Source organism: Loxodonta africana, chromosome 19, assembly GCF_030014295.1.
Source record: "Loxodonta africana isolate mLoxAfr1 chromosome 19, mLoxAfr1.hap2, whole genome shotgun sequence".
NCBI classification, from domain to species: Eukaryota; Metazoa; Chordata; class Mammalia; order Proboscidea; family Elephantidae; genus Loxodonta; species Loxodonta africana.
In genome coordinates this window covers 51,585,668-51,599,689 of record NC_087360.1, presented here as the reverse complement: position 1 = coordinate 51,599,689, position 14,022 = coordinate 51,585,668, and the positions used below count along the sequence as shown (strand labels likewise).

At 41.3% G+C, this 14,022-nt stretch overlaps 1 protein-coding gene across 2 annotated transcripts in view; it reads right to left on the bottom strand.

The window, feature by feature from the left end:
* The window catches only part of LOC104846103 (tumor necrosis factor receptor superfamily member 10A-like), an 86,716-nt gene that overhangs the window by 53,157 nt on the left and 19,537 nt on the right, over nt 1-14,022 (bottom strand). For both annotated transcript variants that reach the window (XM_064272693.1, XM_010592376.3), the window contains exon 2: nt 4,946-5,042. In XM_064272693.1, the coding sequence (XP_064128763.1) occupies nt 4,946-5,042 (97 nt within the window). The remainder of the gene's footprint in view (nt 1-4,945; nt 5,043-14,022) is intronic.

The following is a 14,022-nucleotide window of genomic DNA, read 5'->3' as shown; positions in this document are numbered from 1 at the left end:
AGTTCTCACATGGACAGACATACGCGCACCCATGTTCATTGCAGAATTGTTCACAATAGCAAAAAGATGGAAACAACCTAGATGACCATCAACAGCTGAATTGACAAACAAACTGTGATACATACACAGAATGGAGTATTACCCAATGATAAGGAACAACAATGAATCTGTGAAGCATCTCATAACATGGATGAATCTGGAGGGCATTATGCTGAGTGAAATAGGTCAATCACAAAAGGACGAATATTGTATGAGACCACTACTATAAATACTCTTGAAAAGGTTTACATACAAAAAGGAACAATCTTTGATGGTTACGAGGGTGGGGATGGAAAAAACACTTAGACAATAGATGAGTGGTAACTTTAGTGAAGGGTAAGACAGTACACAATACTGAGGAAGCCAGCACAACCTGTACAAGGCAAGGTCATGGTAGCTCCATAGACACATATAAACTCCCTGAGGGACCTAATTGCTGGGCTGAGGGCTGTGGGGACCATGATCTTGGGGAATATCTAGCTCAACTGGCATAACATATTTTATAAAGAATATGTTCTACATTCTACTTTGGTGAATAGTGTCTGGGGTCTTAAAAGGCTTTGAGCGGCCATCTAGGATACTGCACTGGTTTCACCCCTTCGGAAGCAAGGAAGAATGAAGAAAACTAAAGATACAAGGGAAAGATTAGCCCAAAGGACTAATGGACTACATCTACCATGGCCTCCAGACTGAGTCCCGTACAACTAGATGGTGCCTGGCTACCACCACTGACTGTTCTGACAGGGATCACTATAGAGGGTCCCTGACAGAGCTGGAGAAAAATGTAGAACAAAATTCTAACTCAAAAAGAAAGACCTTGCTGGCCTCACAGAGACTGGAGAAACCCTCACAGTATGGCCCCTGGACTCTCTTTCAGCTCAGTAATGAGGTCACTCCTGAGGTTCACCCTTCAGCCAAAGATTGAACAGGCCCATGGACCAAAACAAGACTAAAGGGGTGCACCAACCATAGGGCAGGGACTGGAAGGCAGGAGGGAACAGGAAAGCCGGTAATAGGGAGCCCAAGGTTAAGAAGGGAGAGTATCGATATGTCATGGGGTTGTTAACCAACGTCATAGAACAATGTCGTAGAACAAAGAGCTACATCTGCTAACCAAAAGGTCGGCAGTTCAAACCCACCAGGCGCTCCTTGGAAACCCTATGGGGCAGGTCTACTCTCTCCTTTAGAGTCGCTATGAGTCAGAATTGACTTGACGGCAATGGGTTTGGATTTTTTAATATACATTAAGGATTATTATGTCTCCTTGGAGAAGCGATCCTTTTATCATTATGAAATTTCCTTCTTTATTTCTGATCATTTTCATTGCTCTGACATTAATATAGCTACTCCAGATTTCTTTTGATTAGTGTTAGCATGGTGTTTGTTTCCTTGGTTTGGTAGTTGAGGGTCATGGTTTCATGGGACATCCAGTTAATTGGCCTAATAACATGTTTAGTGCTTCTGTTCTACCTCCTAGTTCACTGCATAGTTTCTGGGGATTTAAAAGATTGTAAGTGGCCATCCGAAGCACAAGTTGTCTTTATTCACCAGGAGCAACAGAGGAAGAAAGAAAGTCAGGAATAGGAGGAGGTAACGGAATGTGTGCCTAATTGCCTCCATGAACAACTGCCTCCTTTGCCATGAGACCAGAAGAACTGGATGGTGCCTGGCTTCCATTACTGAACATTTTGATTAAAGATTCTATAGAAGAATTCTGAACAAGAGGAGAAAAATACAGAACAGAATTTCAAATTATCATGAACTCCAGACTTTCTGGAGCCATGGAGGCTGGATGAACCCCTGAACTATTGCCCTGAGATGATCTTTAAACCTTAAACCAAAAATATCCCTTGAAGTCTTCTTAAAAAATGGTTTAGCTTAACTACTAAAAAAAAAAATCTGCCTTGAGCATTATGCTATTTATATGATATCAAATCTATATCCCACCAAAAAATTAGACAGGAACCTTAGGGGGCAAAGAGTTTGTGTTCATGGGTGAGGAACAACTCAGAAAAGGAGGATGAGAATGGTTGCACAACTCAAAGAACGTAATCAATGTCATTGAACTGTACATGTAGAAACTACTGAATTGGTATATGTTTTGCTGTGTATATTCTCAACAACAACAACAAAATAATTTTTTTTTTAAAAGAGCATCAAAATACATGAGACAAAAACTTATAGAACTGCAAGGAGAAATAGACAAGTTTGCTTTTATAGTCAGACTCTTCAGCACCCCTCTTTCAGTTATGACAGATCCAGCAGACAGAAAATCAGTAGCATATAGTTAAACTGAACAGTACTATTTATCAACTGGATCAATTAAACGACATTTATAGAATACCGAACAAAAGCAGAACATACATTCTTCTTATGCTCACGTGGAACATTCACCCGATAGACGACATCCTGGGTGTTAAAACACATAGTAACAAATTAAAAAAAAAAAAAAAAGATATCATACAAAGTATACTCTCAGACCACAAAGAAATTAAACTGGAAATCAGTAACAAGAAATAAGTGGAAAACCTAAAAATATCTGGAAATTAAATAACACACTTCAAAAAAAAACATGTGGGTCAAAGAAGTCTCAATAAAAATTAAAAAATATTTGGCCTAATGAAAATACAGCTTATCAAAATATGCGGGATGCAGTGCAAGCTGAGCTTAGAGAGAAATTTATAGCATTGAATGCATACATTAGAAAAGAAGAGAGAAATAAAATCAGTCAGCTAGGCTTCTACCTTAGGAAATTTGAAGGGAAAAAAAAGAACAAATTAAATACCAAATAAGTAGAAGAAAAGAAATTAGAACAGATACCAATGAAATGGAAAACAGAAATCAGTGACACCAAAAGTTAATTCTTTGAAAAGACTGATAAACATCTAGCCAGGCAGACCAAGAAAAAAGAGAGAAGACACAAATTACTAACACTAGAAATGAAAGAGGGCCTACCAGAAGCAATCCTATGAACATTAAGGGGATACTAAAGGAATACAGTGAACAACTCTATGACCACGAATTTGATAACTTAGATGTAATAGAACAATTCCTTAAAAGACAAAACCTATCAAAACTCCACCAGGAGAAACAGATAATCTGAATAGGTCTACATCTACTGAAAAAATTTTTGAATCAATAATTAATAGCCTTCCCAAATAGAAAACAGCAGGACCAAATGGTTTCTACCAAACATTTAAATAAGAACATCAACTCTTCTCAAACTCTTCCGAAAGAATAGAAGAGGAGGGAACGCTTGCCAACTCATTCTACAAGGTCAACATTACCTTAATATCAAAACCTGTTGTAGACATTTCTACAAAGGAAAATTACAGACAAATATTTCTCACGAACATAGAAGAAAAAATCCTCAACAAAGTCGTGGAAAGTTGAAGGCAACAATGTGTCAAAAGAATTCTACACCATGACCAAGTGGGATTTATAACCGGTATGCAAGACTGGCTCAACATCTGCAAATCAATTAATGTAATTCATCATATCAACAGGCTAAAGAAAAAAATGCATATGATTATACCAATAGATGCAAAAAAAGTATTTGACAAAATTCAACACCCATTCATGATAAAAACTCTCGGCAAACTAGGAATGGGAGGAAACTTCCTTAACTTGATAAAGAACATCTACAAAAAAAACCTACAGCTGACATTAATTTAATGGTCAAAGACCAGATGCTTCCCCTCTAAGATCAGGAACATGAAAAGGATGTTCCCTGTCACCACTCCTATTCAACATCATACTGGAAATTATAGCTAATGCAATTAGATAAGAAAAGGTACACAGATTGGGAAAGAAGATATATAACTGTGTTAGCAGATGACATGATTGTCTACGTAAAATATCCCCAGCGTTGATTTTAAAAAGCTCCTGGAACCAGTAAGTGATTATAACATGGTAGCAATATACAAGGTTAATATACAAAAGTCACTTGCTTTCCTACACTCCAGCAATGAACAATTGGAATTTGAAATTTAAAACACACCAGCATTTATATTCGTACAAAAAAAGGAACACTAGGCATAAATCTAATAAAATATGTACAAGATCTAATAAGGAAAACCACAAAACACTGATGAAAAAAATCAAAGATGATCTAAATAAATGGAAAGATAGTCCATGCTTATAAAAATAGGAAAAATAAACATTAAGATGTTAATTCTTCCCAACTTGATCTATAGATTTAATGCAATTCCAAACAAAATTCCAGCATGTTATTTTGTGAATATCAGCAAACTGATTCTAAAGTCATAGAGAAATGCAAAAAGACTCCAAAAGAGCCAACACAATATAGTGCTGAAGAAAAACTGATGACTGATGCCACACAACTTTAAGCCTTATCATAAAGCTACAGCGATCAAGACGAAAGAACACACAAATAGATAAGGATAGAATAGAGAGCCCAGAAATAGAGCCACACAAATAGAGTCAACAAATTTTTGGCAAAGGAGCAAAGGCAGCTGCCTCCTATCTTTGCTTGAACACCCCAAGCTCCTGCCACCCTGAGGCGCTTGCTACTACTGTGCCCTTTCCCACAGCACTCTGGCCTGGCTCACTACAACGCTGAGCCTCGCCCACCTTTGAATTTCAGCCCAAAGTCACCATCCCACAGAGGAGTCACTAACCCTGCCACTGTCTCACACATCCTCTATCATGTTTCATAGTGCTTATTATGCCCCTCTAACTTTCACATTGATCCGGGTGTCTCAATTCCATGCCAGAAGGAAAATTCCCAGAAGGGAAATGGTCACTGCCCTCCACTAGCACAGCACTGGACATAGAGGTCCAGGACCAGCAGGAATAGAGAATGGAGAACCCGGACCTGCATGAAACAGAAGACAGAAGATAGATGCCAGTAGTGGAAGGGTGAGCTATCAGTATTAGAACAAACCTGCTCCACAAACTTCCTCCGAAGGGCTTTGCTGTCGGGCAGCTGTTAGACTGTAAACACTGTACTGATGGTTGGCTGGGGCTGAGTCAGCTGGGACCTGTGGGGACAAATCAGGGACAGCTTGAGTGGCTTCCAGACTCTCACCCATCACATGATCCACCGCACACCCCGTTTACCCAGCCGCCAAAAATAAAAAGAGCTTGAGCCTTTATTCTAGCTCAAACTCTCAAGCATTCTTTTGCATTCATGTTTGACCCTTTGCCTTTGGGGCTAGCCAAATCACATACACTTGAAACACTTCTTTATTCTTTTCTCTTATTATAAAATTAATCACTTTTATTCTAGAAAATGTGAGCAAGTATAGGAAAGTTTTTATAAGAATTCAAAAATCACGAAGAATCCATCAAAAAAGGAGCACAAGATGGTGGCTTAGTTAGATGGACCATAACATCCCCCTATAATAAAGACTCGAGAAACTAAATGAAACCGATACAGATGACAACCTTGGAACCCTGAGCATCAAATGGAAAGCTGAAGAATTAGACAAGATCTTTGGATCCTCAGTGCCCTGCCAGCCAGCCTGCGTAGTGTGGCCATCCTAAGACAAAGCAAGCAGTGTTCCTGAGTAAGGAGCATAGGAAGGAAACCAGACAGAATTCTCAACAGGAGACAGAGATACTGTGTAAACAAACCGGGAATGAAATAAGGTGAGTAGGATGCAAGTCAGGTCTAAAAAGGGAAAGCACAGGAAGGTGGGTGAGAACTCCAGTGATCCTGATTACACAGAAAAGGGAGGGAGCCAAGAACCAGGGAAAGGACTACTCACCAGTGGTGGTGCCTGACCATTTGGACAGAAAACATCCACTGAATAGTAAAACCATAGAGTAACAACTAGAGATTCCCCACTCAGCTAGCCTCTCTGCAGCCTCCTCCCTCCCCTCACATTTAAACAGGCCAAGCCCCTGATGAGGCCTGACAGGAGCACCCTGCACTCATGCCCAGTGACAGTCAAGCATGCTCACTGCACCCCCCACCCAGTGACCAGCAGGCTCACTCCCCACATACCTGCTGCTTGCCCATTGACAGGCAGGTGTGCTCCCTGCACCACGCCCCCACCCAGGGATCAGCAGGTGTGCCCCTGCCACCCCCACCCAGTGACCAGCAGGTGCACCCTCAACCAGTGTGTTAGTAATCTAGTGCTGCTATAACAGAAATACCACAAGTGAATGGCTTTAACAAAGAGAAGTTTATTTCCTCACAGTAAAGTAGGCCAAAAGTCCAAATTCAAGGCATCAGTTCCAGGGGAAGTCTTTCTCTCTTTGCTGGGCCTGAAGGAAGGTCCTTGTCCTCAATCTTCCCCTGGTCAAGGGGCTTCTCGGGCACAGGGACCCCAGGTCCAAAGGATGTGCTCTGCTCCTGGGTGCTGCTTTCTTGGTGGCATGAGGTCCCCTGTCTCTTGCTCCCTTCTCTCTTTTCTATCTCAAGAGACTGCCTCAAGACACAATCCAATCTTGTAGGTTGAGTTCTGCCTCATTAACATCATAGAGGCAGGCTTTACAACAGATAGGAAAATGACACAATACCGGGAACCATGGCCCAGCCAAACTAATAAACACATTTTTGGGGGGATATAATTCAATCCATGGCAATCAGTGACTGGAAGTCACATATGCTGCACCCCTCGCTCAGTGATCTACCTGCATCTCCCACCCAGCAACCTGCAAGCACACTCCCTGCACTCTTGCCCAAAGACCAGCAGGTGCAATCCCTCCACACTCACACAGTGACCGGAAATACACCCTGCACCACTGCCCAGCAACTGGCAGGTGTGTCCCCATACCCCAGCCCAGCAACTAGCAGGCACGACCCTGTGCATCCTACCAACGATCACCCAGCACAGACCAGCAGTCACACCACCTGACCAGCGACTGCCCAGCACATCCCAGTAGGTGTGCACCTGTGTACTGTCCCCACTCAGGGATGAACAGGTGCTTCCCATGTCCTTACCCCATGAGCATTTGGTGGCAGCAACACCTATCTTGCACCCAACCAGTTCCCACAGGCCAACTGCATGTGTACTGAGACCCCTTGGTCTCCCCCCACCTACTGAGACATCAATTCCTGCCTGCACAGAGGGTCTACCCCATCCATTTGGGTAGCACTGCCGCCCTATCGCTATGAAGATGACCTGTCCTGCTCTCCAGCAGACACACTAACTGCTAGTATCAATGCAGAAGGACCATGCTATCCCACGAGAGCTGCGGAGGGACCCTGCGTACACAACACTTGATGCCTCACATCAGTGAAGGGACTTGCTCTCACACATTCCTCAATCCTGTAAGGGAAGACATATGTGCTGAACAACAGAAGACTCACATGTATGTGCGACCTATCTACCTACCTCCATTAGTAAGAGGAAATCATACTCAGCCAACTGACACCACCAGAGTCATACATAGATCAGTTTCACACAACAACAATTAAAATAATATAAAGGAAGAAAGCTATTCTAAAGAGAATTAGAAGAAACAAAGGTCCTGACATATCAAAACAAAAATTAGTGCAAAATAAACATATGATCAAAAAGAAATATGTAAACAAATAAAAACTAATGTCCTGGAGACAGAAGTTAATAACAAATCATATGAAGAAACAGGGTAAGATGGCTCAAGCAAGAGAGCAAATTAAAAGGACTGAAAATCTTTCTGAGGAAGAATCGATAATAAAACTAGTTCACAAGGAATTTAAAAAACTAATATGCAGACCCCTCAAGGAAATCACAGAAAAAAAACCTAGAAGAATTTGGGAAAACAATACAAGAACAAAATGACAAACTAAGTAGACAAATAAAAACCATACAAAAACAACTAAAACTTCAGAAGTTTAACAATAAAATATCAGAAATAAACAACTCAATGGAAGAACACAGAAGCAGAATGGAATCAATGGAAGAACCAGTGAAATAGAGGACAAAATTCTTGATACTAATTTGTTTGAGAAACAATCAGAAAAATGAAGAAAGCCTAAGGGTTACGTGGGAAACCATCAAGAGGAATATTATATGCATATTAGGAATTCAAGAAGGGGAAGAAAGAAAAAAAGACTACAGAGAGAATTTTTGGAGCTATAATGGCAGAAAACTTCCAAAATATCATGAAAGACAAGACTGTTTTCATTAAAGAAGTTCAACAAACCTCATACAAGGTAGACCTCAAAAGAAATTCAGCAAGACATATCATAATCAAACTTTCCAAAACTAAAGACAAAGAAAGACTTTTGAGAGTAACTTTTGAAAAGTAAAATACCGCTTAAAAGGGGGTTATCAATAATACTAAACATTGATTTTTTGTCAGAAACCAAGCAGGCAAGAAGGCAATGGGATGACACATACAAAGCCCTGAAAGAAATGTATTGCCAACCAAGAATCATATGTCCAGCAAAATTGTTTTTCAAAAATGAGGGCAAAATTAGGACATTTCCAAATAAACAGAAATTAAGGGAATTTGTAACTACCACACCTGCCTTACAAGAATATTAAAGGGAGTCTTTGGGAAAGGGAACCAACAACATCAGACAACAACCTGAGATAAAGACACACAACAGCATCACCCAGATACCAAGCCAGGTAAAGGCTTCACAAAAGCAAAATAAAGCTACAAAATGATTACAGGAAATCAGAGAAACTAAGCTGTAAACAATGACAACTTCAAAACAAAAGGGGAAATGAATGGTGTAGTTATAGAACATCCACATGGAGAGAAGTCAAGGCAATTTCAAGATAAAACATACTTTTAAATATAGGAGGATAAAGGTAAATTTCAGGGTAACCACAAAGAAAATTAATATATCTACTCACTAAAATAGAGAAGAAGAAATTCAAAAAGACTCAGTAAACACAAAAACAATAATAACAAATGATAGGAAAAGAAAATCCATATAAAAAAAGATCTCAGCACAGAAAGTTAAGAAGAACAAAGAAACCATTAACACTACACACACACACACACACACACACACACAAAGTATAGCAAAATGGCAGCAGTGGATTCTTACCTATGGATAATCACACTGAATGTAAATGGATTAAATGCAGCAGTCAAGAGGCAGGGAATGGCAGAATGGATTTTAAAAAATGGCCCATGTTGTCTACAAAAGACACACCTTAGACACAAAGACATGAATAGGTTAAAAATCAAAAGATGGAAAAATATATACCAAGCAAATGGTAACCAAAAGAGAGCAGGAGTGGCAATATGAATATCCAGCAAAACAGACTTTAAGTCAAAATCCATTACAAGGGACAAAAAAAGGACATTATATAATGATCTAAGTATCAATTCACCAAGAAGACATAACAATAATACATATTTATGCACCCAATGCCAGAGCTCCAAAATTTATAAAACAAACTAATAGAATTGAAGAAATAGTTCTACAATAAGAGTAGGAGATTTTAACACACCACTTTCAACAACAGACAGAACAACTAGAAAAGGAAATCAACAAAGATATCAAACCAAAAAAACCAAACCCACTGCCGTCGAGTCGATTCCGACTCATAGTGACCCTATAGGACGGAGTAGAACTGCCTGATAGAGTTTCCAAGGAGCGCCTGGCGGATACGAACCGTGGACCCTTTGGGTAGCAGCCGTAGCTCTTAACTACCACGCCACCAGAGTTTCCAACAAAGATACAGAAGGTCTAAATAACAGTATTAACCAACTGGACCTCACAGACATATATAGAACACACCACCTAACAGGAGCACAATACACATTCTTCTCCAATGCACATGGAACAGTGTCCAGAATAGGCATAGTTTAGGCCACAGATGGGAAAGACTGGAGGAAAAGAAGAGAAAACGGACACCACAGAAGTCCAAAACCTTGCAGAACACATTACATTAGCTCTCAAGGCTTGAAAATAATCCTGTGCTCTCTAAGACCATCTGGGCAACAGCCTTGCCCTCCAGACTCTGGGTTTTGGACACTCCCTGGATTCTGGGTAGAGGCCCCTCAGCCCTGGGCTTCAGCTCCACCTTCCAGGCCCACTGGGACAGCAACTCTGCTCCTTGGCTTTGGGCGGCCCCATTCTCCTAGTCTATCTGAGTGGCAACCTCACCCCTCGGCCCTGGCAGGACCAATCCTTCCACCCCTTGGGCATGGAAGCCTTGCCTCCTCAGTTTGGGTCCCAAACCCAGTGCTGGGGAGTCGATTCCGACTCCCATATCCTTGGCCCGCCTTAACGACAGTCCCACACTCTGGAATGGAACTGGCAAAGATCTGACTCTTTGAAAACTAAGAGGCTGTGGCCCCACCCTTTGAGATCTAGGAGACAGTGGCCTCACCCTTTTAAATGGAAAAGGCCCTGCTTCCAGTGCTCCTTCCAACAGTTCTGCTAATGTCTGAGCTGCTCCAGGGATGATCCTTTTCTTATCTTGGAGGACAACAGATGTAGGTGCTTTGGCCTGTTTCCTGCCTGTAGAATTCCAAGAGGGAGACAGCCTTCTTTCCTTTCATTCTTTTTCTGTTCCCTTCAATCTAAGCTGATGGGTTTTCTGCTGTGGTAGTTGGTTAGATCCATCAGTCAAAGGCTTAACCTCTTCAACAAAAGATTGTGTAGCCACGTCCTTGGTGAAAATTCTAAGACTCATGTCCTTAGCTCATACAACAGAATTTTCAAATCTTTAAGTTTTGTTTTCATTTTGCACAGTTCATTTTTAAGTCCATCTCTTTCCTCTCACATTTTACTATAAGAAGCAAAGAAAAATCATGTGGCCCCTTGAAGATTTTTTTTTTTTGTATTCTTTTTTTAATTGTACTTTAGATGAAGGTTTACAGAACAAACTAGTTTCTTATCAAACAGTACACACATTATTCTATGACACTGGTTAACAACTCCATGACATGTCAACATTCTCCCTTCTCAACCCTGGGTTCCCTATTACCAGCTTTCCTGTTCCCTCCTGCCTTCCAGTCCCTGACCCAGGGCTGGTGCATACCTTTAGTCATGTTTTGTTCCATAAGGCTGTTCAATCTTTGGCTGAAGGGTGAGCCTCAGGAGTGACCTCATTACTGAGCTGAAATGGTGTCCAGGGGCCATACTGTGAGGGTTTCTCCAGTCTCTGTGAGGCCAGCAAGCCTGGTCTTTCTTTTTGAGTTAGAATTTTGTTCTATATTTTTCTCCAGCTCTGTCAGGGACCCACTATAGTGATCCCTGTCAGAGCAGTCAGTGGTGATAGCCGGGCACCATTTAGTTGTACTGGACTCAGTCTGGTGGAGGCTGTTGTAGATGTGGTCCATTACCCTTTAAAATCTTGCTTAGAAATCTCCTCAGTCAGATATCAAAATTCATCCCTTATAAGTTCTACCTTCCACCAAACATTTGAGCATAATTCAGACAAGTTCTTTGCAACTGCATAAAAAGCATCACCCTTCCTTCATCGTCCAATAATATGTTCACCATTTTCTTTTAAAGCCTCCCCAGGAACACATTTAACATGCATATTTTTACAACATTCTGTTTCTGGTGCCATATGTTTTCTCTAAAATGATAGAGACTTTCTCTATAGCTCTCCTCACTTCCTTCTGAGCCCTCAACAGAATTGCCTTTAACATCCATAATTCTACCAACAGTTTCTTGGAAGCAACCTAGGCTTTTATTATTAAAAAAAAAGGTACCTTAAAAGTCTCCCAGCCTGTAAAATAAAATAAAACAAAACAAAACCTGTTGCTATCAAGTATATTTTGTTTCATAGTGACCCTATAGGAGAGAGTAGAAATGCCCCACAGGGTTTCCAAGAAGTGGTTGGTGTGTTTGAACTACCGACCTTTTGGTTAGCAGCCGAGCTCTTAACCTCTGCATCACCAGAGCTCCTCCAGCCTCTATCCATTACCAACTACAAAACCACTTCTACATAGTATGTGTTTGTTGGAGCAGCACCCCCACTTCTGGGTACCAAATTCTGTCTTAGTTGCCTAGTGCTGCTATAATAAAAATACCACAAGTAGGGGACTTTGACTAACAGAAATTTGTTTTCTCACATTTTAGGAGACTACAAGTCCAAATTCAGAGTGCCAGCTCCAGGGGATGGCTTTCTCTCTCTCTGCTGTCTCTAGAGGAACGTCCTTGTCTCTTTTGAGCTTCTGCTCCTGGGCGATCCTCATTCGGTTTGGCATCTCTCTTCCTCCATTTCTGCTTCTTTTGCTTGCTTGTTCAATCTCTTTTATGTCTCAAAAGAGACTGACTTAAGACATATCCTGTCTCATTAACATAACAAAGAAAACTCATTCCACAATGAGATTATAAACACAGGCATAACCCAGTGCCGTCGAGTCGATTCCGACTCATAGCGACCCTATAGGACAGAGTAGAACTGCCCCACAGAGTTTCCAAGGAGTGCCTGGCAGATTCGAACTGCCGACCCTTTTGGTTAAGCAGCTGTAGCACTTAACAACTACACCACCAGCGTTTCCAAACACAGGCATAGAGGTTAGGATTTACAGCACAGTTTATCTCCGGGGGACACAAATCAATCTATAACAGGCCCATAACAAAATAAGAGTTTGAAGATGTCATCGAAAACCTCCCAACAACAAAAAAAAGCCCCAGAATGCTTCGAAGGCCAGCGTAGCAGGGGCAGGGGTCTGGGGACCATGTTTTCAGGGGACATCTAAGTCAATTGGCATAATAAAATCTATTAAGAAAACATTCTGCATCCCACTTTCAAGAGTGGCGCCTGGGGTCTTAAACGCTAGCAAGCAGCCATCTAAGAGGCATCAATTGGTCTCAACCCACCTGGATCAAAGGAGAATGAAGAACACCAAGGACACAAGGCGATTATGAGCCCAAGAGACAGAGAGGGACACATGAACCAGAGACTACATTATCTTGAGACCAGAAGAACTAGATGGTGCCCGGCTACAACCGATGACTGCCCTGACAGGGAACACAACAGAGAACCCCTGAGGGAGCAGGAGAGCAGTGGGATGCAGACCCCAAATTCTCATAAGACCAGACTTAATGGTCTGACTGAGACTGGAAGGACCCCAGTGGTCATGGCCCTCAGACCTTCTGTTGGCCCGGGACAGGAACCATTCCCGAAGCCAACTCTTCAGACATGGATTGGACTGGACAATGAGTTGGAGAGGGATGCTGGTGAGGAGAGAGCTTCTTGGATCAGGTGGACACTTGAGACTATGTTGGCATCTCCTGCCTGGAGGGGAGATGAGAGGGTGGAGGGGGTTAGAAGCTGGCGAAATGGACACGAAAAGAGAGAGTGGAGGGAGAGAGCGGGTTGTCTCATTAGGGGGAGAGTAATTGGGAGTGTGTAGCAAGGTGTATATGGGTTTTGTGTGAGAGGCTGACTTGATTTGTAAACTTTCACTTAAAGCACAATAAAAATTATGTAAAAAAAAAAACCCTAGCACAAATCTACAAAATACTGCAAAACCTCAACAACAAAAAGACAAATAACCCAATTTAAAAATGGGCAAAGGATATGAACAAGCCCTTCACCAAAGAAGGCATTCAGGTGGCTAGCAGATACATGAGGAAATACTGATGATCATTAGCCATTAGAGAAATGCAAATCAAAACTACAGTGAGATACCATCTCATCTCAACAAGGCTGGCATTAATTGAAAAACACAAAATAATAAATGTTGGAGAGGTTGTGGAGAAACTGGAACACTTATATACTGCTGGTGGGAATGTAAAATGGTACAGCCACTTTGGAAATCGATTTGGTGCTTTCTTAAAAAGCTAGAAATAGAACTACCATATGATCTAGCAATCCCACTGTATGGAATATATCCTAGAGAAATAAGAGCCCTCACATGAATAGATAGATGCACAACCATGTTCATTGCAGCACTGTTTACAAAAACACAGAAACAACCAAGGTGCCCATCAACAGTTGACTGGATAGACAAATTATGGGATATTCATACAATGGAATATTACACAACGATAAAGAACAACAATGAATCTGTGAAACATCTCATAACATGGAGAAATCTAGAAGGCATTATACTGAGTGAAATTAGTCAGTCACAAAAGGATAAATATATGAAACC